The sequence below is a fragment of the Myotis lucifugus genome, unplaced genomic scaffold (assembly GCF_000147115.1).
Source record: "Myotis lucifugus unplaced genomic scaffold, Myoluc2.0 scaffold_10, whole genome shotgun sequence".
Lineage (NCBI taxonomy): Eukaryota > Metazoa > Chordata > Mammalia > Chiroptera > Vespertilionidae > Myotis > Myotis lucifugus.
In genome coordinates this window covers 4,012,205-4,040,030 of record NW_005871058.1, presented here as the reverse complement: position 1 = coordinate 4,040,030, position 27,826 = coordinate 4,012,205, and the positions used below count along the sequence as shown (strand labels likewise).

The 27,826-nt window shown below is 38.8% G+C and overlaps 1 protein-coding gene across 1 annotated transcript in view; it reads left to right on the top strand.

Annotated features, from left to right (window-relative positions):
- Nucleotides 1–27,826, top strand: part of APAF1 (apoptotic peptidase activating factor 1) — a 76,291-nt gene that overhangs the window by 13,313 nt on the left and 35,152 nt on the right. Inside the window, exons 6-16 of the mRNA XM_006084110.3 lie at nucleotides 2,353–2,465; nucleotides 2,568–2,699; nucleotides 4,168–4,406; nucleotides 4,760–4,927; nucleotides 6,006–6,137; nucleotides 8,364–8,477; nucleotides 8,940–9,124; nucleotides 15,086–15,212; nucleotides 18,809–18,934; nucleotides 21,006–21,137; nucleotides 24,672–24,797. Of these exons, the coding sequence (XP_006084172.1) occupies nucleotides 2,353–2,465; nucleotides 2,568–2,699; nucleotides 4,168–4,406; nucleotides 4,760–4,927; nucleotides 6,006–6,137; nucleotides 8,364–8,477; nucleotides 8,940–9,124; nucleotides 15,086–15,212; nucleotides 18,809–18,934; nucleotides 21,006–21,137; nucleotides 24,672–24,797 (1,594 nt within the window). The remainder of the gene's footprint in view (nucleotides 1–2,352; nucleotides 2,466–2,567; nucleotides 2,700–4,167; nucleotides 4,407–4,759; nucleotides 4,928–6,005; nucleotides 6,138–8,363; nucleotides 8,478–8,939; nucleotides 9,125–15,085; nucleotides 15,213–18,808; nucleotides 18,935–21,005; nucleotides 21,138–24,671; nucleotides 24,798–27,826) is intronic.

Sequence of the window (27,826 nt, the reverse complement as noted above, 5' to 3'; positions counted from 1 at the left end):
CCCAGAACTGCAGGGGAGGGCAGTTGGGGGGGACCAGGCTGGCAGAGGAGGGCAGTTGGGGGGGGGAACCCAGGCCTGCAGGTGAGGGCAGTTAGGGGCAACTGGGCCAGCAGGGGAGGGCAGTTAGGGGTGACCAGGCTGGCAGGGGAGGGCAGTTAGGGGCAATCGGGCCAGCAGGGGAGCAGTTAGGTGTCGATCAGGCTGGCAGGGGAGTGGTTAGGGGGTGATCAGGCTGGCAGGCAGAAGCAGTTAGGGGCAGTCAGGCAGGCAGGAAGGCAGGCAAGCAGTTGGGAGCCAGCAGTCCTGGATTGAGAGGGATGTTCGACTGTCCATTTAGGCCCTATCCCACGGGCAGTTGGACATCCCTCGAGGGGCCCCAGATTCGAGAGGGTGCAGGCTTGGCTGAGGGATTACACACACACTGCCCCCCGTGTACGAATTTCATGCACCGGGCCTCTAGTCAAAGCATAATGTGCTAATGATATGCTAAGGCCGCTCAACCGCTAGCTATCATGTGCACTGACCACCAGGGGACAGAGAGATAACCGGTCAACCAGTCACTATGATGGGCACTGACCACCAGGGGGCAGATGCTCCAATTGGTAGGTTAGCTTGCTGCTGGGGTCCAGCCAATCGGGACTGAGTGAGATGGGCCGGACACGCCCTGGAGCCCTCCCACAGTCCCTCCCTGGTTGGCCAACCTCCCGCGTCCCTCCCCGGCCCCGATCGTGCACCGGTGGGGTCCGTCAGCCTGGCCTGTGTTCTCTCACAACCCAGCACCCCTCAAGGGATGTCGGAGAGCCGGTTTTGGCCCAATCCCGCATGCCAGGCCAAGGGACCCCACTGATGCACGAATTCGTGCACCGGGCCTCTAGTACCAATATAATTATGTGCTAGGCACTGTTACCAGCTATTTCACAGTTTTCACTAAACCAGAAGGGAGACAGCAGCTCAGTTGCTATTTGTATGGAGGGGATAGCCGGAGATTCAGTCAGTAGTTTAATTTCCATGATCTAGCGGCCATTCCTTTCATTTGCTCATTTAAGTAGCATTGAGTTTTGTGCCTGGGTCAGTGCTGCAAGAACAGAGATGAGTAAAGCATTCCTTGGGAGTGTAACAGTAAATTGGGTGAGAATTAAGTGATGGTACAGATGCACTTGATGATGTAGTACATACACTGTCATAGGTAACAGTTGCTGAGTATGGCAGTGATTTTCAAATTGGTAAGGGGATTAATATCAGGATATCAGGTGAGAGGATTAATTTTTGGAAAAAGCTGCTTCTAGATGATTATGATGGCTACTCATTTGAGGGAAGCTTCCTTTTTTCTGGCTTTTTTCTCCTCCAGTTCCCTCTATCATCTCCCCTTCCCCTTGATAGTCACTGGTATCTATTCTTTTCGAGAAAATAGAATTGAGACCACTAACCATTTCCCTTTTTCTTGCTCAGTATCTTCCTAATCCCACTTCCCTTTGCAAAATGAAAGTGATTTGTGTTTAGGAAAACATTATAATTACTGTCAGATGTATCGGACATGGCTTATGATGCCAGTCATTTTGTTTTTCTCTCAGCATTATTTTGGTTTATGCTTCTGCAATTTTCCAACCTGTGTATGTACTTTTTTTGTAGTGTTCAGAAGTAGTGTGCCATTCAGACAAAAATGCCAGTGTGTAATTATGCTATCAGGTTTTAGTTGCATTTTTTCTCATTTGTTCTGGTGAGTTTAAAAAAGTTTTTGGAGAGACCAGTCAGGAATTGACACAGAGGTTCTTTGTCATTATGAACTGATTTCTTGGATGGAAAACACCCCACTAGTGAACCAAATGAAAAGTAATCTTGCTAGTGTATTCTGTTAGGTTGGAACATATGAAATTGCTGGTTTTGTAAGTAAAAAAGGTTAAAAATCATCATTGTTCTATGATTAAATCTAGTGCTAACCTGAGCCTAGTTGCCATTTGGTTTTGATGCTTAAAGACTGAATAGGAAACATCCCATTACATGGATAGTTCTTTTTAGGCACTAGGTTGCTGATTTCTAATACTTAGAGCCCTCTTTTTAGAGGGCCCTTAACTTTAATATGCCTTGAAGGTGGGAGGAAGGGGAAGGTTCAAAAATTTTTTCCTTATTTGAATCAATACATTGGTGAGCAAAAGTATTGGTTTATTTTCGTATGGAAAATAATACAATAATTAATAAATAATAATACAAGATTAGACATTCATGTACTCACAACTGTAAACCTACTTTTGGCCTATCCCTGTATTGTGAAAGGGATACAGCAGTAGTGGCATTCTCTTTTTTTAAAGGAAGCTTAAAATGTCATTAGTGACTCAATACAGTTCTTTTAATTAGGTCTCTGTTGATCTTGGATGATGTTTGGGATCCTTGGGTATTGAAGGCTTTTGACAATCAGTGTCAGATTCTCCTTACAACCAGAGACAAGAGTGTTACCGATTCAGTAATGGGTAAGGATTGTTAATTTAGTTTTTACTACCTTTATGTTTTAATTCAATTACATTTATACATGTGGCACACCAAATTATTTATCATACCTTGTGATTTTGCAGGTCCAAAATATGTAGTCTCTGTGGAGAGTGGCTTAGGAAAAGAAAAAGGACTTGAAATTTTATCCCTTTTTGTAAATATGAAGAAAGCAGATTTGCCAGAAGAAGCCCATAGTATTATAAAAGAATGTAAAGGTAGGGTTATTTATTTTGTATATAAGGGGGTTATAGAGATGTTAATTTACCCTGTTGTGTAAATTAAGTTAATGAATATGACAATTTAGCACAGGAACATTCAGAAACTTTACTAGAATATTTAGTATTTTAGGTTCTTCTCTGATACCCTAAATGTATAATAACCCTAAATGTGTCATGATATTTTGGTATTCATTCATTCATTAAAATAATATTAAGTGAAAACCTGCAGCATCTTAGCATAAAGACGTGACTTCTGCTGTCAAAGAACAAAAATATAGCGAGAGCTTAAAATTCTTTTGGTTGTGATTTTATAAAAATAGTATTCTAATTTGAAAGTAAAAACTGGTTTTGTCTTCTTAATTTACATTTTTTACTAATGAAGTTAACTTTTTTACTTATCTATTGAATTTTTGCATTTTAATAAATTATTCTTGACTCGCTTTTCTTTTGTGATGTAAGTATTTTTATTGACTTTTAGGTACTCTATTGAAGCTATTGGCCTTTTTTCATGTTTTTTTCCCCCCCAAATATTTTCCCTAGTTTTTTGTCTACCTTTTAATCTCATTTATAGTCTTTTTCAAATACAGAAATTTAAACTTTAAAAAAAATCCTCATCTGAGGATATGTTTTATGGATTTGAGAGAGAGAGAGAGAGAGAGAGAGAGAGAGAGAGAAGCATTGATTGGTTGCTCCGGTATGCACCCCGACTGGTATGTGCCCTGACTGGGAATCAAACACACAACCTTTTGGTGTACAAGACGATGCTCCTGCCAACTGAGCCACCTGGCTAGGGCCAGAAATTGAAACTTTTATGTAGTCAAATCTATCAGCATTGAAGATTACTTTTTCCATAGTTGTTACTCCATAGAAATACCTTCTTATTTTTCTTTCTGCCATTAAATAGATACTTGGTTTTGAGTTAATTGACTTTTAAAAAAATCTTAAACTTAGAAAAAAATACTTCATTTTTATAATTATAAAGTTGATGCATATTCATTTTGAAACTGTGTGAATCTATAAAGAAAAATAGAAACTATTCATAATCTGATAATTATTAGTGTCATGAGAGTATTTTTTCCAGTCTTTTAGGACATACAACTTTGGAAAATAAGTCAAGATTATAATGTGGTATACATCATTTAAAATCTTGTCCTTTTTATATAACAAATCTTGAGCATTTTACAATGCCATTAAATATCTTTTGAAAAAAATTTACCAGTGACATGCTTTAATTCAGTCATTTCTGTTAAGATTTTTTCATTATCTTAAGTAATTCTGTGATGAATATGCTTAAATGAAATATTGATTATTTCTAGTAACTTCCTTATAATAAATACCTAAAATGAATCCAAGAGTTAAAAATACTTTAAGGCTTTGGATAACAAGCAGCAATAAATTGATTCTTAACTTAGTAGTGATTCTGAAATGAGACGATATTAACACAGTCACTTTTTTTTTTTTTTAGGTTCTCCTCTTGTAGTGTCTTTAATTGGTGCACTTTTACGTGATTTTCCCAAACGCTGGGAGTACTACCTCAGGCAACTTCAGAATAAGCAATTTAAGAGGATAAGGAAATCTTCATCTTATGATTATGAGGCTCTGGATGAAGCCATGTCTATAAGTGTTGACATGCTCAGAGAAGACATCAAAAGTTATTACACAGATCTTTCCATCTTTCAGAAGGATGTTAAGGTGCCTACAAAGGTAATAAAAGGATCAAGAATCCGCATCACTGGGTATTTATGGCATGCAACCTTGGATACAGTACCAAGGATATTGTTACAGAGGATACTGGAAAGATAAGACCGGTGTGACTGAGGTGGTGGGGTGGAAGGTTCAGTCTCCATCAAGGGCTTGATGTTGAACTGGAACGGGTTACCTAATTTTCAGTGGTTCTAGTGAAGCTGGAGAAGCAGCCGGCTTCTTTCTCTTTTCTACCTTGAGGAATGGTTGAGCTGCTTCTTATGAAATAGATTCTTCTTCAGGGCTTTGAGATATGATTTTTGGGTGTGTTTACACCTTGTCTGCAGTCCTGCTCATTTTATTTTGATTCCTAGGTGCTATGTGTTCTCTGGGACATGGAGACTGAAGAAGTTGAAGACATACTGCAAGAGTTTGTTAATAAGTCTCTATTATTCTGTGATCGGAATGGCAAATCATTTTGCTACTATTTGCATGATCTTCAGGTAGATTTCCTTACAGAGCAGAACCGCAGCCAGCTTCAGGTACTTGCACCTCTGTATGCTCTTTTTTTAACTTTTTATTTTGAAATATTTTTTTTGTTTGTATTTTATTATTTTTGAAAATAATTCTTTATTGTTGAATATTTCTAAGTAATTTTAGATACGGAATAGTTACAAGATAGTACAGAGATTTTGTGCATAAACCCTTCACCTAGTTCCTCCCAAAATTAATACCTTTATGTAACTATAATGTTACTAATTCACAGACTTTGACTTTTGCCAGCTTTCCCACTAATGTCTTTTTTTGTGGTCCAAATCCAATTCAGGATCCCATATTGCATTAAATTGTCATGTTTCCTCAAATCTATGAAAATTCCTCAGCTTTCTTTATCTTTCATGGTCACTTTTGAGGAGTACTAGCTAGTTTTTTAAAAAAATTATCTTTGCCCTAACCGGTTTGGCTCAGTGGATAGAGCGTCGGCCTGTGGACTCAAGGGTCCCAGGTTCGATTCCGGTCAAGGGCATGTACCTTGGTTGCGGGCATATCCCCAGTGGGGAGTGTGCAGGAGGCAGCTGATCGATGTTTCTCTCTCATCGATGTTTCTAACTCTCTATCCCTCTCCATTTCTCTCTGCAAAAAATCAATAAAATATATTTTTAAAAAAATTATCTTTATTGTTGAAAGTATTACAGATGTCCCCCTCCTTTCCCCCATTGACATCCCCCGCCCCTGCTTCTACCTCCTCCCCAAGCCTTCACCATACCTAGATAGTTATTTTGCATATTGTCTTTAGGTTTATCTTATATTTTCTTCTGACTAGAGCAAGGTTATATATTTTTGGCAAGAATACCACAGAAATGAAATTGTGTCCTTCTCGGTGAATCATATCAGGGTGTTGATACATCTTACTATCAGTGATGTTACCATTGATCACTTCATTAAAGTAGTATCCACCAATATCTCCACTGTAAAGTTGCTATTTTTTCTTTTTGTAATTAATAAGTATCTTATGGAAATATTTTCTATATATTCTTAAATAGCTTTGGAAGCTGGTGTTAACTGTAATGTTTAGGTTATGAAATCGTTTCTGTCCTCTGAAATGTTTCCTTTGTGTTTCAGGATCTGCATAAGAAGATAATCACGCAGTTCCAGAGACATCACCAGCTACACGCTCTTTCACCAGATCAGGAGGACTGCATGTACTGGTACAATTTCCTGGCCTATCACATGGCCAGTGCCAATATGCACAAAGTAAGAGGACTGACTTAAAAATTATTTTCTTTTATCTCACTTTTATTTATTCCTATGTTTAGAATTTTTTAATTTATAAAAATAGAATTATAGACGAAGCATTTTTGTTTTTGCTACTATTTTTACTTGCAGTGATTTTTTTAAAAAAAGGTACCTTAGTAAGTGTAGTAAATGAACCACCTGAAAATTCATTTTTTTCTTACCAGTAGCTTTTCTTTATAGGCAGTATGAATTTGTTTTTAAGTTTTGAGAGGGAACGGAGGGTGGCGAAGTGTATTCATTCATTCAAAAAATATTTATTAGCCCAGCTGATGTGGGTTGGTGGTTGAGTTTCAACCTATGAACCAGGAGATAACAGTTCGATTCCTGATCAGGGCACATGCCCGGGTTGCAGGCTCTATCCCCAAGTGGGGGACGTGCAGGGTGCAGCCGATCGATGATTCTCTCTCATCATTGATGTTTCTCTCTTTCTCCCTCTCCCTTCCTCTATGAAGTCAATAAAAATATTTAAAAAATATTTATTAAATGCCTGCTATATACAATTATTGTTATTCATTGTGAGGCTATGTTACAGAGTCCCTCTTGTCATTTAACTTACATTCTTGGGGAGACTGACAGTGGACAAATAAATGTATACTATGTCAGGGGGCAGTAAGTGCTCAGAAGTAGAAAAAAGCATGAAGGGGAAAGAAAGTGATGATATAGGAGTAGAATCTTCATCATTTGCTGATGGATTTGATAGGCATTGTAAAAGGGCATGCCCTTGACCGGAACTGAACCAGGGACCCTTGAGTCCGCAGGCCGACGCTCTATCCGCTGAGCCAAACCGGTCAGGCCCAACACTGAAGTTTTCACCAAGTTAGACCCTGTTTCAAAGATTCTTTTAAGAAAACACAATGAAAAAGAATTCTTTAAAAAGTTTTTATTCGTCTTTTAAAATTAATTAAAATGGTACCAATGTTCCCATCCAAGATTAGAGTGAGTTTAGAGATAGAGGATTAAGTAATGACTTTGTAATTAAGTATGTGCACAGAGAGTTTAGATAACATGGTACTTTCTCATTGAAATACTTTAGGTTGAATTTGTCCCAGCCTTTATCCTTGCTCATGTAAATAACTGCCTATGAGCCATGATAGGTAAATGGAATTAGCTACTGCTTGAGATAATTATATTCCATGAAGGCAGTGGTAATGGTTAAATATTGAGATAGGGTTGTTATAATAATAACAGCTAAAAATTTTTTAAAAAAATTATTTTATTGATTTTTTACAGAGAGGAAGGGAGAGGGATAGAGAGTTAGAAACATCGATGAGAGAGAAACATCGATTCAGCTGCCTCCTGCACACTCCCCACTGGGGATGTGCCCGCAACCAAGGTACATGCCCTTGACCGGAATCGAACCTGGGACCCTTGAGTCCGCAGGCCGACGCTCTATCCACTGAGCCAAACCGGTTAGGGCATAACAGCTAAAATTTACTAAGTATTTACTGTGCACCAGGATTTGTTCCAAGCATTTTACACATACTAACTCATGTAAAGTTTTATCACAACCCTGTGAGATAGGGCTACTAGTATCTCCATTTACAAAATGAAAAAACTAAGGTTCCAGCCTGGTGGTGGCAGAAAAAAAAATTTGTGCTTTTTATTTTGTGAATTGGTTCTCATCCATTGCCTTTACCTATTTTTTATATTGGGGTATTTACCTTTTTCTTATTTTTGAAGAATTTTCTATAAAACTGAATGAGTAGTCATTTTTATTCTATTAATACTGTCATCTATTATACCTGTTATAAATTTTTTTCCTGGTTTATTTTTTGTCTTCAAATTTATTTAGATTGTTTTCTACTATATTGAAGATTTGAGTTTTTATGTTATTAAATGCACCATTTTTCTTTTTTGTAGTTTACTTTGGTGTCATATCTGCAAACATTTCCTTCATTACAGGCTTATAGAAATATTTACCTGTTTGTTCTAGTTTTTTTCTGAAGTTTTCTATTTTATATTTAAGTCTTTAATCCAACTAAAATTTATTTTGAGTTAAGGTGTGAGGTCCATTTTATGTTTCTGTGGAACTATTTATGTGTTTCTTTTCAATAGTTTCCTTTTTGTCCTTAAATTTGAATGTCTGCTAAGTTTCAGTAGTGTTAGGATAATGATGGTAGACTTAAAATTCTCTGATTTCTTTAACAGGGCTCCTGATCTTATTATTTATTTATTTTTTAAAAGGAACTTTGTGCTTTAATGTTTTCCCTGGATTGGATTAAAGCAAAAACGGAACTTGTAGGCCCTGCTCATCTGATTCATGAATTTGTGGAATACAGGGATATACTGGATGAAAAGGTATATATTCATTCAAAAAATAAGTCCTGAAAGGACATACTTTTTCTGACATTTAATTCTAGGGTTTAATAGTGGGGACGAGCAGAATAGAAAGGAATGAAGAAAGATAATTTTCTTATTTTGACCTTTGATTATTCTAATTATTTTGCTTCCTAGCCTATTGGGAATGTGAATAGGATTGAGTTTTAAAATTTGAAGAAGTAAAGTGTTCAGTGTTTTTTTTTTTTGTTATTGTCTTTAAAGAATGTATTAAGAAAGTAGTACTTTGATAATGAGATTTTTATCTTATGATTAAAAGTTTATCCTATGTTTAAAAGTCTATATTTGTTACCTAAGTGGTTGGTTATTCAATTTTAGCTCACATAGAGACTATGTCATTTAAGCCTTTAAAGTGATCAGATCACAGAAACAGAAAAATGTTGGCTCTGGTTATGTTTCTAAGAGATTTCAGTTTGTTCATAGGATTATGCAGTCTGTGAGAATTTCCAGGAGTTTTTATCTTTAAATGGACATCTTCTTGGACGACAACCATTTCCTAGTATTGTACAGCTGGGTCTCTGTGAGCCGGAAACTTCAGAAGTTTATCAGCAAGCTAAGCTGCAGGCCAAGCAGGAGGTCGATAACGGAGTGCTTTACCTGGAGTGGATGTAAGTAGGTTAGGAGAGACCAAAGGGAGCAGTGTGCTAATTATATCATTATTTTTTCAGGTAGTGAATAAGTTCACTCCAGGAAGATTTAACTACAGTTCTTCGGAAAGGCTGGAACTTTTAATAAGCATTCTTACTTATTGAAAAGTTTTAGAGAAGTAAGCATAGGAGAAATATTCATGTTCAAAGAGTCCATAGAAATAGATGCTTATCTGTATGGCATTTTGACAAGTCATTCTAAATATTAACATCAAATGCTTTACTTAGTGTAATACAATAAGTAGTGAAGAACATGGGCTTTGAAGCCACAAACCTACTTTTGAGTCTCCTTTCTAAAATCACAGTTTTGTGATTTTTGAACAAGTTATAGCTTCCTCTCCTTTTCTCATAAGTAAAATAGAGATAACAGTCCTTTGAGGTAAGTACAATTTTTGTGAAGATTAAATGAGATATTGGGTATAAAATGATTTAGCACAGTGGTTCTCAACCTTCCTAATGCCGTGACCCTTTAATACAGTTCCTCATGTGGTGACCCCCAACCATAAAATTATTTTCGTTGCTACTTCATAACTGTAATTTTGCTACTGTTATGAATCGTAATGTAAATATCTGATATGCAGGATGTATTTTCATTGTTACAAATTGAACATAATTAAAGCATAGTTATTAATCACAAAAACAATATGTAATTATATATGTGTTTTCCGATGGTCTTAGGCGACCCCTGTGAAAGGGTCGTTCGACCCCTAAAGGGGTCGCGACCCACAGGTTGAGAACCGCTGGATTAGCACTTTGTCTTGCACTTAGTCCTTATTAAACTTTCCCTGAATCATGATTCTTCTAACTTCTTATCAATTAGTAAAAGGAAAGCTAAAATATCATCTTTTTCATGCCTGTAATATACAGTAAGCTCCCATCTTAGTAATTTTATCTTCAGAACAACCTTATAAGGTACTATTAAATATTATTTGCCCTATTTTACAAATGAGAAAACAGGCACAGAGAGGCTGAGACTTGATTAGGCTTGCATGCCTTACTGAGGGAGGGGGGCGGGAAAGAGAGTGAGAGAGAGAGAGAGAGAGAGAGAGAGAGAGGGAGAGAGAGAGAGAGATTGATTGATGTGAAAGACAGAAACATTGATGTGAAAGAGAGACACATCAATTGGTTGCCTCCCACATGAGCCCCATGCCCTTGACCGGAACTGAACCAGGGACCCTTGAGTCCGCAGGCCGACGCTCTATCCGCTGAGCCAAACCGGTCAGGGCCCAACACTGAAGTTTTCACCAAGTTAGACCCTGTTTCAAAGATTCTTTTAAGAAAACACAATGAAAAAGAATTCTTTAAAAAGTTTTTATTCGTCTTTTAAAATTAATTAAAATGGTACCAATGTTCCCATCCAAGATTAGAGTGAGTTTAGAGATAGAGGATTAAGTAATGACTTTGTAATTAAGTATGTGCACAGAGAGTTTAGATAACATGGTACTTTCTCATTGAAATACTTTAGGTTGAATTTGTCCCAGCCTTTATCCTTGCTCATGTAAATAACTGCCTATGAGGCATGATAGGTAAATGGAATTAGCTACTGCTTGAGATAATTATATTCCATGAAAGCAGTGGTAATGGTTAAATATTGAGATAGGGTTGTTATAATAATAACAGCTAAAACTTTTTTAAAAAAATTTATTGATTTTTTACAGAGAGGAAGGGAGAGGGATAGAGAGTTAGAAACATCGATGAGAGAGAAACATCGATTCAGCTGCCTCCTGCACACTCCCCACTGGGGATGTGCCCGCAACCAAGGTACATGCCCTTGACCGGAATCGAACCTGGGACCCTTGAGTCCGCAGGCTGACGCTCTATCCACTGAGCCAAACCGGTTAGGGCATAACAGCTAAAATTTACTAAGTATTTACTGTGCACCAGGATTTGTTCCAAGCATTTTACACATACTAACTCATGTAAAGTTTTATCACAACCCTGTGAGATAGGGCTACTAGTATCTCCATTTACAAAATGAAAAAACTAAGGTTCCAGCCTGGTGGTGGCAGAAAAAAAAATTTGTGCTTTTTATTTTGTGAATTGGTTCTCATCCATTGCCTTTACCTATTTTTTATATTGGGGTATTTACCTTTTTCTTATTTTTGAAGAATTTTCTATAAAACTGAATGAGTAAAATATATTAAAAAAAAAATACTGTCATCTATTATACCTGTTATAAATTTTTTTTCCTGGTTTATTTTTTGTCTTCAAATTTATTTATATTGTTTTCTACTATATTGAAGATTTGAGTTTTTATGTTATTAAATGCACCATTTTTCTTTTTTGTAGTTTACTTTGGTGTCATATCTGCAAACATTTCCTTCATTACAGGCTTATAGAAATATTTACCTGTTTGTTCTAGTTTTTTTCTGAAGTTTTCTATTTTATATTTAAGTCTTTAATCCAACTAAAATTTATTTTGAGTTAAGGTGTGAGGTCCATTTTATGTTTCTTTGGAACTATTTATGTGTTTCTTTTCAATAGTTTCCTTTTTGTCCTTAAATTTGAGTGTCTGCTAAGTTTCAGTAGTGTTAGGATAATGATGGTAGACTTAAAATTCTCTGATTTCTTTAACAGGGCTCCTGATCTTATTATTTATTTATTTTTTAAAAGGAACTTTGTGCTTTAATGTTTTCCCTGGATTGGATTAAAGCAAAAACAGAACTTGTAGGCCCTGCTCATCTGATTCATGAATTTGTGGAATACAGGGATATACTGGATGAAAAGGTATATATTCATTCAAAAAATAAGTCGTGAAAGGACATACTTTTTCTGACATTTAATTCTAGGGTTTAATAGTGGGGACGAGCAGAATAGAAAGGAATGAAGAAAGATAATTTTCTTATTTTGACCTTTGATTATTCTAATTATTTTGCTTCCTAGCCTATTGGGAATGTGAATAGGATTGATTTTTGAAATTTGAAGAAGTAAAGTGTTCAGTGTTTTTTTGGTTATTGTTTTTAAAGAATGTATTAAGAAAGTAGTACTTTGATAATGAGATTTTTATCTTATGTTTAAAAGTTTATCCTATGTTTAAAAGTCTATATTTGTTACCTAAGTGGTTGGTTATTCAATTTTAGCTCACATAGAGACTATGTCATTTAAGCCTTTAAAGTGATCAGATCACAGAAACAGAAAAATGTTGGCTCTGGTTATGTTTCTAAGAGATTTCAGTTTGTTCATAGGATTATGCAGTCTGTGAGAATTTCCAGGAGTTTTTATCTTTAAATGGACATCTTCTTGGACGACAACCATTTCCTAGTATTGTACAGCTGGGTCTCTGTGAACCGGAAACTTCAGAAGTTTATCAGCAAGCTAAGCTGCAGGCCAAGCAGGAGGTCGATAACGGAGTGCTTTACCTGGAGTGGATGTAAGTAGGTTAGGAGAGACCAAAGGGAGCAGTGTGCTAATTATATCATTATTATTTTCAGGTAGTGAATAAGTTCACTCCAGGAAGATTTAACTACAGTTCTTTGGAAAGGCTGGAACTTTTAATAAGCATTCTTACTTATTGAAAAGTTTTAGAGAAGTAAGCATAGGAGAAATATTCATGTTCAAAGAGTCCATAGAAATAGATGCTTGTCTGTATGGCATTTTGACAAGTCATTCTAAATATTAACACCAAATGCTTTACTTAGTGTAATACAATAAGTAGTGAAGAACATGGGCTTTGAAGCGACAAACCTACTTTTGAGTCTCCTTTCTAAAATCACAGTTTTGTGATTTTTGAACAAGTTATAGCTTCCTCTCCTTTCTCATAAGTAAAATAGAGATAACAGTCCTTTGAGGTAAGTACAATTTTTGTGAAGATTAAATGAGATATTGGGTATAAAATGATTAGCACAGTGGTTCTCAACCTTCCTAATGCCGTGACCCTTTAATACAGTTCCTCATGTGGTGACCCCCAACCATAAAATTATTTTCGTTGCTACTTCATAACTGTAATTTTGCTACTGTTATGAATCGTAATGTAAATATCTGATATGCAGGATGTATTTTCATTGTTACAAATTGAACATAATTAAAGCATAGTTATTAATCACAAAAACAATATGTAATTATATATGTGTTTTCCGATGGTCTTAGGCGACCCCTGTGAAAGGGTCGTTCGACCCCTAAAGGGGTCGCGACCCACAGGTTGAGAACCGCTGGATTAGCACTTTGTCTTGCACTTAGTCCTTATTAAACTTTCCCTGAATCATGATTCTTCTACTTCTTATCATTAGTAAAAGGAAAGCTAAAATATCATCTTTTTCATGCCTGTAATATACAGTAAGCTCCCATCTTAGTAATTTTATCTTCAGAACAACCTTATAAGGTACTATTAAATATTATTTGCCCTATTTTACAAATGAGAAAACAGGCACAGAGAGGCTGAGACTTGATTAGGCTTGCATGCCTTACTGAGGGAGGGGGGCGGGAAAGAGAGTGAGAGAGAGAGAGAGAGAGAGAGAGAGAGAGGGAGAGAGAGAGAGAGATTGATTGATGTGAAAGACAGAAACATTGATGTGAAAGAGAGGACACATCAATTGGTTGCCTCCCACATGAGGCCCCAACCAGGGCCAGGGATCGGAGCCTGCAACTACATGCTCTTTTTTTTTTTTTTTTTTTTTTAAATCTTTATTGTTCAGATTATTACATTTGTTCCTCTTTTTTCCCTCCATAACTCCCCTCCTTCCAGCTCCCACCCCACCCTCCACCCTCACTCCCCACCCACTGTGTTCATCCATAGGTGCATGATTTTTGTCCAGTCACTTCCCGCATCTCCCACACCCCTTTTCCCCCCAAGAATAGTCAGTCTATTCCCTTTCTATGTCCCTGATTCTATTATAATCACCAGTTCATTCTGTACATCAGGTTATTTATTCACTTGATTCTTAGATTCATTTGTTGATAGATGCATGTTTGTTGTTCATAATTTGTATCTTTACCTTTTTCTTCTTCTTCCTCTTCTTAAAGGATACCTTTCAGCATGAAATACATGCTCTTGACTGGAATCGAACCGGAGACCCTTCAATCCTTAGGCCAACCCACTATCCATTGAGCCAAACTGGCTAGGGCCAAACTTTGACTCTTAAATTAAACACGAAACCATTTAACATATATTCTTGTACTGAGAGTTACTGACACAGAAATCCTGACTGTTCTGATACTTTTCTCATTTTAAGTATATGTTATATTCCTTTACCCTTTTGTTCTTTATTTTTTTGTTCCTTTAGCCCATGAAAAATCATATAATATTTATACCTGTGGGATAGTTAGTATTCAGTAGATTAAGATACACAGAAAATAACATTGCTTTATTTACTTTTTCTCTATATCTGAATAATTTTTCTTAGAGAAGAGCAGTTTTAAAGTACATCATCATAATGGCAGGTGTACATATTATTATTAAAGCTTCAAAGGAAAATAGAAGGTGATGTGTATCTGATTAACTAGATTTCTTCCAACTCTGACATTTTTTAAAAATATATATATATTATTGATTTTTTTTTTACAGAGAAGACAGGAGAGGTATAGAGAGTTAGAAACATTTATTTACTTTTTCTCTATATCTGAATAATTTTTCTTAGAGAAGAGCAGTTTTAAAGTACATCATCATAATGGCAGGTGTACATATTATTATTAAAGCTTCAAAGGAAAATAGAAGGTGATGTGTATCTGATTAACTAGATTTCTTCCAACTCAGTGACATTTGTAACACATGACAGGTTGCTTGATATAGGGTGGCACTTCTTTTAAAATGCCAAGTTTGTTATATTATGCTTTTTTCCTTCAGGTGATCTATACTGTCATTTACATGTTGGCAATTTAATTTTAAGAATTTTGTATTTTGGGGAATATAACTAAGCTAAAAGACAGTTTATTACTGAAGTTTATTCTCACTTGTTGGGTTTTTGTTCCTTTTTTCCTTGTATTTAGAAACAAAAAGAACATCAAGAATCTCTCTCGCTTAGTTGTCCGCCCCCATACAGATGCTGTTTACCATGCTTGCTTTTCTGAGGATGGCCACAGAATAGCTTCTTGTGGAGCTGATAAAACCTTACAGGTAAAATATGTCTCTTGAGAAAAATTGAAAAGGGCATGTATGCAATACTGTGTGTATTAAAATATATTTAAATTCTAAAAGTCAAGTAAATTGCACAAAGAGATAGAGAAACCGAACATTTTATAAAAGCTTTCTCTAGCGATTTTAAAGATATGGTAGTGTTTTTTGTTTTGTTTTTTTCCATAATTCTAAACTTGCCAAGTGACATAGAGGTGCCTTTTACCCTGCCAGTCAGTTGTCATCACCCAGGTGCCAGCTAAAGGTAATGAGGAATTGATAATTGTTGAAAGACATAGGACTTTCTAGCAGAGTGAGCAGGGCTCTGACTGAAAAACGATTAAGTAAAATACCTATTTTATCACCAACTCAGGCACAGATTTCTGGCGATAAATGGAATTGGGCTAGGTTGTTTCCTAAGGTGCCTGAAGGAATTTCCTTTTAAGTTCTCATTTGTTTTCAGAAAATATGAATGAGTGCTTTACTTTAAACTTGTGCTCTAACTTTTGGATTTTGAAGGAATCAGGATCAAATTAGTTAAAACTTTTATAATTATGATAGCTTTAGTCTTTGTAAGATTATGACTATAACCTTTATTCCTATGTGTGCTTTATTACTAATTTTGTCTTTTGAGCCCCGGAAAGAAATTATATTGCATGAAATATTTTCTATTTGCTTGTTAAGAATTTGTGAAACTATTCTCACGAACTGAAGCTATACTCTGTTAGTTATTTTTATTAATATTACTAACATTTAACAATGGATAGTTCTCTATTTTAAAGCATACAGATTCTGATACAAATTCTGATTTTTGGAGTGATTTTGCCAAGGTTCATTTTTGTTGCAAAATAACAATGATTAGGATCTTTTAAGGAAAGATTTTTATTTAATAACTAGAGGCCAGGTGCATGAAAATTCGTGCACTGGGTGGGCGGTCCCCTCAGCCCGGCCTGCCCCCTCTCACAGTCTGGGAGCACTCAGGGGACGTCCTACTGACGGTTTAGGCCCGCTCCCTACCTCTGTGGGAGGTGACCAGGCCAATCAGGGGAAGGTGCTGCCCCATCACCCCACTGCTGCTACTGCCTCTGGCCTCCCTCTGCAGTAGGTGACTGGGCTGATCAGGGGAAGGCGCTACTCCCATTACCCCCCCTGCTGCTGCCACTGCCAGCCCTCCTCAGCCCTCACAGCTGTCACGGCTGCCAGCCCTCCTCGGCCCTCGCAGCTGCCATGGCTTTGTCTGGAAGGATGTCTGGTCTATCTGGTCTAATTAGCATATTACCCTTTTATTAGTATAGACTAGTGGCCTGGTGCACGAAATTTGTGCAGGGTGGGGTTCCCTCAGCCCAGTCTGCACCCTCTCCAATCGGGGACCCCTTGGGGGATGTCCGACTGCCGGTTTAGGCCCGATCCCTGTCGAGTAAGTGAGTGGCTCCTAACCACTCGCCTGCCTGCCTGATTGCCCCTTACTGCCTCTGCCTGCCTGCCTGATTGCCCCTTACTGCCTCTGCCTGCCTGCCTGATCGCCCCTAACCTCTCTGTCTGCCTGCCTGATTGCCCCTAGCTGCCTCTGCCTACCTGCCTGATCATCCCAACTGCTCTCCCCTGCTGGCCTGATCTCCCCCCTAACTGCTCTCCCCTGCTGGCCTGATTGCCCCTAACTGCCTCTGCCTGCCTGATCGCTGGGGTCCGGGGTGCAGGTGAATGGGATTCCTGGCTGGCAGGCTGCTGACAGCAAGCTATCCAATGGCCGATTCTGCGAGGAATGGGGCTCCCTCCTCCCTCCTGTAAGGGTCTGGTATGTAGGCCGGCCACACCCTCAATAGCACGAGACCCAGAGTTCCACCTCGCCCTGGCCGGCTGGGGCCCACAGCCCCCTCCTGCCACAGGGCTGTGGCATTCCTGGGCCCACAGCCCCCTTGGCAGTCAGTGCTCGGTTGCCGCAGCACCCGTGGTAGCAGCAGTCAGTGCTGGGTTGCCGCGGTGCCCATGGGAGCTGGGGGGGAGGGACTGAGAAGTCAGCAGTTCATCCCGCTCACCAGTCCCCGCCCACCCGAGCCTGCTGCGTGTGAAGCCTGGCATTTGGTCGTCCCTTCAGTCATTTTGGATGTTACAGACCCTGGCTCTTTATATATATACTAGAGGCCCGGTGCACAAAAATTTGTGCACTCGAGGGGGAGGGGGGGGGTCCCTCAGCCTGGCCTGTGCCCTCTCGCAGTCTGGGGCCCCTCGGGAGATAACGACCTGCTGGCTTAGGCCCGCTCCTGGGTGGCAGAGGGCAGGCCCAGTCCCTAGGTGCAGCCCCTGGTCGGGCTCAGAGCAGGGCCGATTGGGGAGTTGGGGCGCCGCCCCCTGTCACACACAGAGCAGGGCCCATCTGGGGGGTTGGGGCTCCGTACCCTGTCACACACAGAGCAGGGCCGATCAGGGGGTTGAGGAGCTCCCCCCTGTCATGCACAGAGCAGTGCCCATCAGGGGGTTGAGGAGTTCCCCCCTGTCATTCACAGAGTAGGGCCAAAAGGGGAGTTGGGGCACCGCCCCCTGTCATGCACAGAGCAGGGCCCATCAGGGGGGTTGGGGCTCCGTACCCTGTCACACACAGAGCAGGGCCGATCAGGGGGTTGAGGAGCTCCCTCCTGTCACGCACAGAGCAGGGCCCATCAGGGGGTTTGAGGAGCTCCCCCCTGTCACTCACAGAGTAGGGCCGATAGGGGAGTTGGGGCACCGCCCCCTGTCACACACAGTGCAGGGCGGATCAGGGGGTTGGGGCGCTGCACCCTTGTCACACACAGAGCAGGGCTTGATCAGGGGGTTGGGGCACCTTTCCCCTGTCATGAAACGGAGCAGGGCGGGATAGGGAGGTTGTGGCCCCGCCCCCCCTGTTCACACACGGGAGCCCGCAGGCGATTCAGGGGGTTTGGGCGGCTGCCCCCCTTGTCCACGCTTGTTCCCGGGTGCCGGAAGGCATATTTACCCTTTTTACTATGTAGAATAAGAGGCCTGGTGGCATGGTGGGGGCTGCTGGTTTGCCCTGAAGGGTGTCCTGATCAGGTGGGGGTCCCCACTGGGGTGCCTGGCCCAGTCTGCTGAGGGCTGAGGCTGTTTTCAGGCTGGCGGGTGACTGAAGCTCCCAACCGCTCCTTTTTTTCTTTTCTTTTTTTTATTCTGGGCCAGCTTTAGCTCTGATGCTTGGCTGCTGAAAGCAGGTTTCTGGCCTTTGTTTACGTTCTGTATTTGATACAATGTTGCGGTCCGGCTGGCTGAAGCCCGGCTGACTAGGCTGACTAACGCAGGTTTCTGGGGTTTTGTTTAGCTTCTATATTTGCAACATAGTTGCTTAGAGTTGCAGCTGAGAGGCCGGCAAGTCAGGCGGGGAACGTTGGAGTCCGCAGTCACTGGAGCAAGCAAGCCTCCCTGTTCGCTTCAGTGCATGGCTGCCGGCCACCATCTTGGCTGGCAGTTAATTTGCATATCGCCCTGATTAGCCAATGGGAAGGGTAGCGGATGTACGGCTAATTACCATGTTTCTCTTTTATTAGATAGAATAGATGGTTCATGGTTAAGTGATACCTTGTAAAAAGATTTTGTTGTTGCTTGTGCAGGTGTTCAAAGCTGAAACAGGAGAGAAACTTCTCGAAATCAAGGGTCATGAAGATGAAGTGCTTTGCTGTGCATTCTCAACAGATGACAAATTTATAGCAACCTGCTCAGTAGATAAAAAAGTGAAGGTAAGGAAACATTTTCCTCTTCAGTTGTAATCACTACAGAACTTATTTTCTTTTTCCATAATAGAGGGACTAGGATAAGAATGGTTAAAGGACTCCTTCTTGCCTGTTGATCTACTAACTTGAGGTAAATTAGTTTTATCCATTGTAAATTAACTCTCTCTGAAAAACCTTTATATTTAAGTCCCAGCAAAATATCCAGGTTGATCAGTCTGAGATATTTACCAGGCAGCTGAGAAAAAGAGTTACAAATTAATGAATTTGCCTGCCATTTATTGACTGGTCTGTGGGTTAAATATCAGTTTAAATCTTGCTTACCATGCTTGCTTTTCTGAGGATGGTCACAGAATAGCTTCTTGTGGAGCTGATAAAACCTTATAGGTAAAATATGTCTCTTGAGAAAAATTGAAAAGGGCACATACCCAATACTGTGCATATTAGAATATATTTAAATCCTAAAAGTTAAGTCTACTGTTACTGCACAGAATTACTATCTGAGATTGGATTCTGTTGTAATTTGTGAAATGCAACCTGGATTTTTTACCTTTATGAACTGGCTTATATTCAGTGCAAAACCAGATGGATGAACAAATTAATAATTAGGTTACTAGTCTAAAAAGTAAATAGAGAAAAATAAATACAGGAGTTTTTATCTTTGTTAATTTTTCTTGTCTCTTGTCCCTAAATTTGGCTTTTAGCTAGAGCATTTATGCAGAATATAAGATAAATTGAAGACCAAGGGAATGTTTTATATGACAAATGGAGGGGGAATTTCACTTCAGGCTTTTTTCAAAGGGTTGTGGAGTGCTGAATTTGGCTAGGTGGGGTGGACCTTTGGAACAATATAATTGACTTAGGAGTTTTCCTGGAGTTTCTGTCCACTTGAAGAAGGCTCTGGAGTGTCCAGACTAAATTGAGATCTTGGAGAAATCTATTTCTTGATATATTGGACTCTCTTAGGTGACTTTACAACCAGCTAGTTAATTTACTATGTAACCTTTACTCTGAGTCAGACTTGCAGTTGGCCACTCTGAGCAGTTCCAAAGTCAAAGTTATAAGGAGTAAAAGGAAATAATATCAAGTTTCTCTTTTCTAAGAATTCAAAATTTAAAGCAAGAGACAGAAATTAAAAGAACTTCAAAATAAAGGAAACTCTCTGGACCTCTGGGGAGTGCTTTGATGAGATAAAAAGAAAATGCTATGAGAGGGACATTAGTACCTCTGAGAAGTCCAAAGCCCAGTGAAGAGTGATTAGGTAATTTATTTCATTTGTTTATTGTAGATGGAGTAGACATGCTTAGTTAGTCGTCTTACATAGTAATTAGAATGATGATTATTTTTTATTGTGAACTCAGCACTGCATGAAGCTTTATACTATACATTTTCTTAAATGATCAGTTTCACTCTGCAACTTGCAAAGTAAGTATTGATCCTATTTTTCAGATGAGGAAACAGGTTCAGAGGTGAAATTATTTGCCCAAACTCATGGAGCCAGGGTTGAAAGCTAGGTTTCCCTCAGAATCTACAGTCTATTTTTTTTGCTGAGCCATCTGCCTATACTGACTTACTGGTATCTTGAGGTCATCAGAACACTTACCATACCCTTTTCCCCATTTGATACCATGCTTGTGGGACAGGTATACATATTCCTTAAGAGGGAACTGAGGTGCAGGAAAATTAAGGACTTGCCCAGGGACACTTAACTTAAAAGTGGTATAGCCAGGTCTTGGATTTCATCCTTCCCAGTGAAGCCCATTATTCCATTCGCATATAGCACTTCTCTGCCTGCTTTCATTCATATGAACATCTGAAATCTTGCCCTTGAAGACTGTAATGTTTTGAGGAGATTCCAGTTATGCTATAGAAAGACACATGTATAGACTTGCAAAATAAGCTTTATTAAAAAAAGCTATTTGACATGTTTTAGGGAAGTGGGAGGTATTTATTAGCATCATCTACGCCTGAGGAAATCTGACAGACAAAATGGATAGCATCCGTAAAGCAGTTCATATTTTACTTGCTTTATTTCAAAATAAGAGGTAGTGGTAAATTTTATTTTTAAAATTTTCTTTAGATTTGGAATTCTGTGACTGGGCAACTGGTACAAAGCTATGATGAGCACTCAGAGCAAGTCAACTGCTGCCACTTTACTCACAGCAGACATCACCTTCTCTTAGCCACTGGGTCAAGTGACTGCTTCCTCAAAGTAAGTATGGATAATGAGAATTATGTAGATACATTTGTAGACCCATCAGGACATTGCCTTTGACTTTCTTATACATTGCATTAATCAGGGCTCTTGGTTGCAGTGACACAGACTTTCATATTAGCTCACTCAACAGCAACAAAAGATATTATTGGCTCATGTAACTGGAAAGACTAGAGGGAGCATGGCTTCAGACAGAGCTGATTCCAAATGCTTAAACTACGTCCTCAGGCTCTAACTCCCTGTCCATATCTAGACTTGGCCTTTTTGTTGGTTTAGGCATGGTATCTCTGTGTGACAGGAAGTAGAGCTATTCTCAGCTCGGCTTATATAGGTCTTACAACTCATAATCACAGAGGAAGAGAAACTTGCTTTTTCCCAGATTCTGCATATTTAATTTTAGAGAAAGCTGTAGTTGACCTGGTTCTGGTTATATACTCATTTTTAAATAACCCTACTAGCCGGTAGGATGGAATCCTTAGATTGACCAAGGGTCACAAGTTTAGTCATGTAGAAATTGGACAGATGAGGTGAGGTCAGCTCCACTTGAGTTATAAGTGGGGTTTGATTCAAAAGAGAGATTTTGTTGTCAGAAGAAGGGGGGAAAAGGTGCCAATAGGAAAAAAAATGTAAAAAAACAACAACCCTCTAAAACCAACATTAGATATTCATTTCACGTGTTTGATAATGTTTTATAATTACAAATTATAAAAGAGTCTATCTTTTTTTCCCACTTAAGTGGCATACTAAAGATAGCTAGATTAAATTTTCTTGGATCCCAGAAATGTCTGCTTTTGGATTCTTTTTTTGGTTTGGTTTATGCCCTTTCTTTGTAAATGTCACACCATTTTTGCATTGGGACATTGCATTTTTTGGTGAAGTAGGTAAAACATTTCAGTTTGGAAAACCTCATAGACTCTGTGTTTTGACATTTAAATAAGCCATTTTAAAAAAATTTATGAAAATATGGAAACATTTGTTGAAAATTGCCCCCTCCCCTTTTCAGGAAGCTGGACTTTTTTTTTTCTCCCAAAGAGAACTTTATTTTTTTAAATACGATATAATTTTTAAAGAGTATATATTTTATTGATTTCTGAGAGGAAGAGAGAGGAACTGAGAGATAGAAACATCAATGATGAGAGAGAAACACTGATCGGCTGCCTCCTGCACGCCCCCTACTGGGGATTGAGTCCGCAACCTGGGCATATGCCCTTGACCAGAATTGAACCCGGGACCCTTCAGCCACAGGCCGATGCTCTATCCACTGATAGGGCCCAAAGAGAACTTTTATATAGGAGCTCAGTGTGTAGAACAGATAAAACCCACTTTTTTTTGTGTTGAGGTGGGGGTATGGGCCTGCATTTCTAATCTCTCTTATTCCCTCTCTTATTCCCCGCTCCCCCCCGCCCCCCCCTTAGTGCTTTTTCAGACATGTTTCTGGAGTCCCTGGGCCCTGCAGACACCACCAGATTGGATCAAAATAATATAGTAGCATAAAATTATCTTACAATTATAGATCACTTTTACTCAGTAAAGCTTATCCTATTGAGTAAACCACCTTTAAAAATAAGACTGTTGTACCATTTCAGAAAAGCTCTTTTTGAATGAATCCACTTCTAAAACTAGATGACTTTTGTAGTATATGTGACTAATTTTGATGTTATTGTTAACATTTTGTAGGGTGAGGAAGTTTATATTTCCTCCATTTATTTATTATTATTCTTTTAAAATATATTTTTATTGATTTCGGAGAGGAAGGGAGAGGGAGAGAGAGAAACATCCATGATGAAAAAGAATCATTGATCGGCTGCCTCCTGCATGTTCCCCACTAGGGATCAAGTCCACATCCCGGGCATGTGCTCTCACTGGGAATCGAACTGTGACCTCCTGGTTCATAGGTCAATGCTCAACCATTGAGCCACACTGGCTGGGCTATTTTAAAATACATTTTTATTGATTTTAGAGAGAGGAAGGGAGAGGGATAGAGAGAAATATCAATGATGTGAGAGAATCATTGATCAGCTACCTCCTGCATGCCCCCTACTGGAGATCAAGCCCATAACCCGGGTATGTGCCTTGACCAAAATGGAACCAGTGACCTCTTAGTGCATGAGACAACCAACTGAGCCACACTGGCCAGGGCAATATATTTCCTTCTGTTACATGTAGACCAAAATCTCTAAGATGTAGGAAGGGGTTATTGGTTAGTCAAAAGTTTTAATTAAGAACAAGTTTTACTGTAAGACCTGTCATACCACACCTGCATTATCCTGAGGGCTATTAGAACTCACTTCTTGTGACTCTTGAACTGAGAGAAGACAATGAAAATATGTAAGTTTAAAGCTGCCCCCCATGTAACTTGCTCCTCTGAGGAACTGGGTTTACCTGGTACTGGTTGGGATAAAGGAACCAAGCATGGAGATGACCATGAAGAACAGGACTTCCCTCACTTACTCATCATTTCCTAAGGATTTAAATTAATTGTGGGGGATACTTGATTTACCCTTTTGTGTTTAGTCTAGTTGGCATAAATCACCAGAGATTACTATTGTCCCCTTTATTTGCATTTTAAATACTTTTCAACCATACCCAAAAGGAGAGGAGACAGTAATGAACTTCTCTGCTATCCACCATCTAGCTCCAACAATTATCAACATTTTCCCAATCTTATTTTATTTTCCCACAGACCCCAATTTTTTTTGGACTAGAGCATTTTTAGCAAATCCTAGATATCATTTCATATCACCCCAAAATACTTCATGTACACATTTCCCCATTAATCTCAAAACATATCTTTCTACCATGGGTTGATTGGGGTCAGAATCTGAAGTTCAGGTGGCATTTGATTGTTATTATGCCTCTTAAGTCTTGTTTATTCTATAAAAGTTCCCCTTTCTCTCTGCCTCTATTTTTTATGCCATTGTTTGGTTAGAGAAATTGAGTCATTTGTCCCGTGTAATGTCCCACATGCTGGATTTGGTTGATAGATTCCTGAAGGTATTATTTAATTTACTCTTCTAACCCCTTATATTTCCTGTCATATATTTACTAGTACATCTATCTTTGCTATCCTTGTATTTTTGAGTCGTTTTTTAGAGCATTAATAGATTTTAGCTTAGTTAGCACACTCAAGGTTTGCATTGGGAAATCTTAGAAATGACTACTTTTTGAGTTAGGTAATCTAGCATCTAAAAGAATTTGGGGTGATTTATTTTGCATATTACTTATTATAAAACTGAGTAGAATAATAATGACTCCAAACCACCTTGTTAAAATAAGCAGTAATTGTTCAGTTACTTAGTGCTCAAACTAAAAGTCCAGACGAGCCTTGAGTCCCTGAGTGGATTTAGGTGCTGACCTAAGGGTTGCCCCATTACTTGTTAATTACAAGTTCCCCTTTGTGTTACTGCGAAATGAACATCTGCCTGTAACTGAAAAAGCTTAAGTGAAATGGAAGAAATAACTTTACATGATTTCTAACTTTCCTCCATTCAGTATTAGTTTTTTAGTTATATTTTTATCTTTCTCAAATAGCTCTGGGATTTGGATCAAAAAGAATGTCGAAATACCATGTTTGGCCATACCAATTCAGTCAATCACTGCAGATTTTCACCAGATGATAAGTTTTTGGCTAGTTGTTCAGCTGATGGAACATTAAAGGTATGCTTTTGTTTATCATTAAAATGGATTGTAATTTTATGGCCTTAGAATTGGGTTATGAATTAGGCTTCTGTTTCACATTTCTGCAGAAAGAGCTTCAACTTCCAGGACCTTATTTAATGTAACTGTAATTGCTTGTCATAATGATTGTTTATTCATGGTTACTACCTTATGCTTTAAAGTTCAGAAATTTGATTTCTTAATTTTTAAGATATATTTCATTTCATGACTTCATAAAATCTTTTGAGTTCTATGGGGTCAAATTTGTAAAGGTTCTGCTTTTAATTATCATTTATTTATCCTGCCTTTTATGTTATTATTTTCCTTTTTTTAAGAAGTCTCACTGGGGGAAAACTTAGAGCTAAGGAAAAAAGTTTAGTTCAGTCCCCTAAATCAGCGGTCACCAACCGGTGGTTTACGGACAACTGGTGGTCCATGAGATCCGAAAGGTTGGAGACTGCTGCCCTAAATTATAGTTCTAAAAAACCTAAATTCTTCCTCCTTAAAATTTCACCTAACTTCTCCAATAATTTCACTCTCTTTTTTTTCTTGTTTCTACAATCATTCTAGTCTGTTTATTGATTCTCCTTTCTTCCTTTGTTCTTTTTTTAAAATATATTTTATTGATTTTTTACAGAGAGGAAGGGAGAGAAATAGAGAGTTAGAAACATTGATCAGCTGCCTCCTGCACACCCCCCACTGGGGAAGCATCCCGGGACGTGCCCGCAACCAAGGTACATGCCCTTGACCGGAATTGAACCCGGGACCCCTCAGTCCGCAGGCTGACGCTCTATCCACTGAGCCAAACTGGTCAGGGCTCTTCCTTTGTTCTTAAGTCCAATCCACCTTTGACTTCCTTGTCTTTTGGTCTACCTTTCCCCTCCCATTCTATAGTGTTTGCTGTGGGTTCCTGCAGTCATCCCTCATGTCTAATAGCAGCTTTCTAAGATGCACTCTTCATTCCTCCTTAGCCCAGTGCAGAGCTGCTAGAATCCTCCCTACCTCTATTTTCATCTTGCCACTTTTAGCTGGGGTGAAAAGGTGCCATGTTATAAATTGTGATAAACCCAGGTTCATTAGGTATTAATTCGAAGGCTCTTCACCTTCCATCATTCTGCTGCCTCTGTTCCTATCAAATTTCTTTTTTTCCTTTTTGATGATTAAGGTCTTTTTTCTCTCTCTTTTTTTTTATTGCTTAAAATATTACAAAGAGTAGTACATTTGTCTCCTTTTTTTTCCCCCTTGACTTTCCCCCAGCCTCCCCTACCCCCCAGTGTCTTGTGTCCATTGGTTATGCTTTATATGCATGCATACAAGTCCTTTGGTTGATCTCTTACCCCCCGCCTCCCCAACCCTCCCCAACCTTCCTGCTGTAGTTTGACAGTCTGTTTAATGCTGCTCTGCTTCTGTATCTATTTTTGTTCATCAGTTTATAATGCTCTTTATTATCCATAAATGAGTGAGATCATGTGGTATTTTTCTTTCACTGACTGGCTTATTTCACTTAGCATAATGCTCTCCAGTTCCATCCATGCTGTTGCAAATGGTAAGAATTCCTTCTTTTTTACAGCAGCATAGTATTCCATTGTGTATATGTACAACAGTTTTCTAATCCATTCATCCGTTGATGGGCACTTGGGCTGTTTCCAAATCTTAGCTATGGTAAATTGTGCTGCTATGAACATAGGCATGCATATATCCTTTCTGATTGGTGTTTCTGGTTTCTTGGGATATATTCCTAGCAGTGGGATCAATGGGTCAAATACGAGTTCCATTTTTAGTTTTTTGAGGAAGCTCTATACTGTTCTCCACAGTGGCTGCACCAGTCTGCATTCCCTCCAGCAGTGAAGAAGGGTTCCTTTTTCTCCACATCCTCTCCAGCACTTGTCGTTTGTTGATTTGTTGATGATAGCCATTCTGACAGGTGTGAGATGGTACCTCATTGTTGTTTTGATTTGCATCTCTCGGATGATTAGTGACTTTGAGCATGTTTTCATATGTCTCTTGGCTTTCTGAATGTCCTCTTTTGAAAAGTGTCTATTTAGGTCCTTTGCCCATTTTTTGATTGGATTGTTTATCTTCCTTTTGTTAAGTTGTATGAATTCCCTATAAATGTTGGAGATTAAACCCTTATTGGTGATAACATTGGCAAATATGTTCTCCCATGCAGTGGGCTTTCTTGTTGTTTTGTTGATGGTTTCTTTTGCTGTGCAGAAGCTTTTTATTTTGATGTAGTCCCATTTGTTTATTTTCTCTTTAGTTTCCAATGCTCTAGGACAGTGATGGCGAACCTATGACACGCGAACTCATTTTTTTGGTTGATTTTTCTTTGTTAAATGGCATTTAAATATATAAGTAAATATCAAAAATATAAGTCTTTTATTATGGTTGCAAATATCAAAAAATTTCTATATGTGACACGGCACCAGAGTTAAGTTAGGGTTTTTCAAAATGCTGACATGCCGAGCTCAAAAGGTTCGCCATCACTGCCCTAGGAGATGTATCGGTGAAGAAGTTGCTTCGGCATAAGTCTGAGATTTTGTTGCCTTTGGATTCCTCTAGTATTTTTATGGTTTCCCGTCTTACATTTAAGTCCTTTATCCATTTTGAGTTTATTTTTGTGTATGGTGTAAGTTGGTGGTCTAGTTTCATTTTTTTGCATGTATCTGTCCAATTTTCCCAGCACTATTTATTGAAGAGACTGTGTTGACTCCATTGTATGTTCTTGCCTCCTTTGTCAAATATTGAGCATATTGGTTCGGGTTGATTTCTGGGTTCTCTATTCTATTCCATTGATCTATATGTCTGTTCTTGTGCCAGTACCAGGCAGTTTTGAGAACAGTGGCTTTGTAATACAGCTTGATATCTCCTACCAAATTTCTGTATTCTCCCTCCCATATATTAAGCACTAATTGTTACTTCTAGGCAGGGTAATTTTGAGGGCTTATTTTAGCTAGTGTTTCTATATATGTTTTTTATAGTTGTTCTTGGTGTTTTTTTTGTGTGTTTTGTTTTTTTGCCTACAGTTT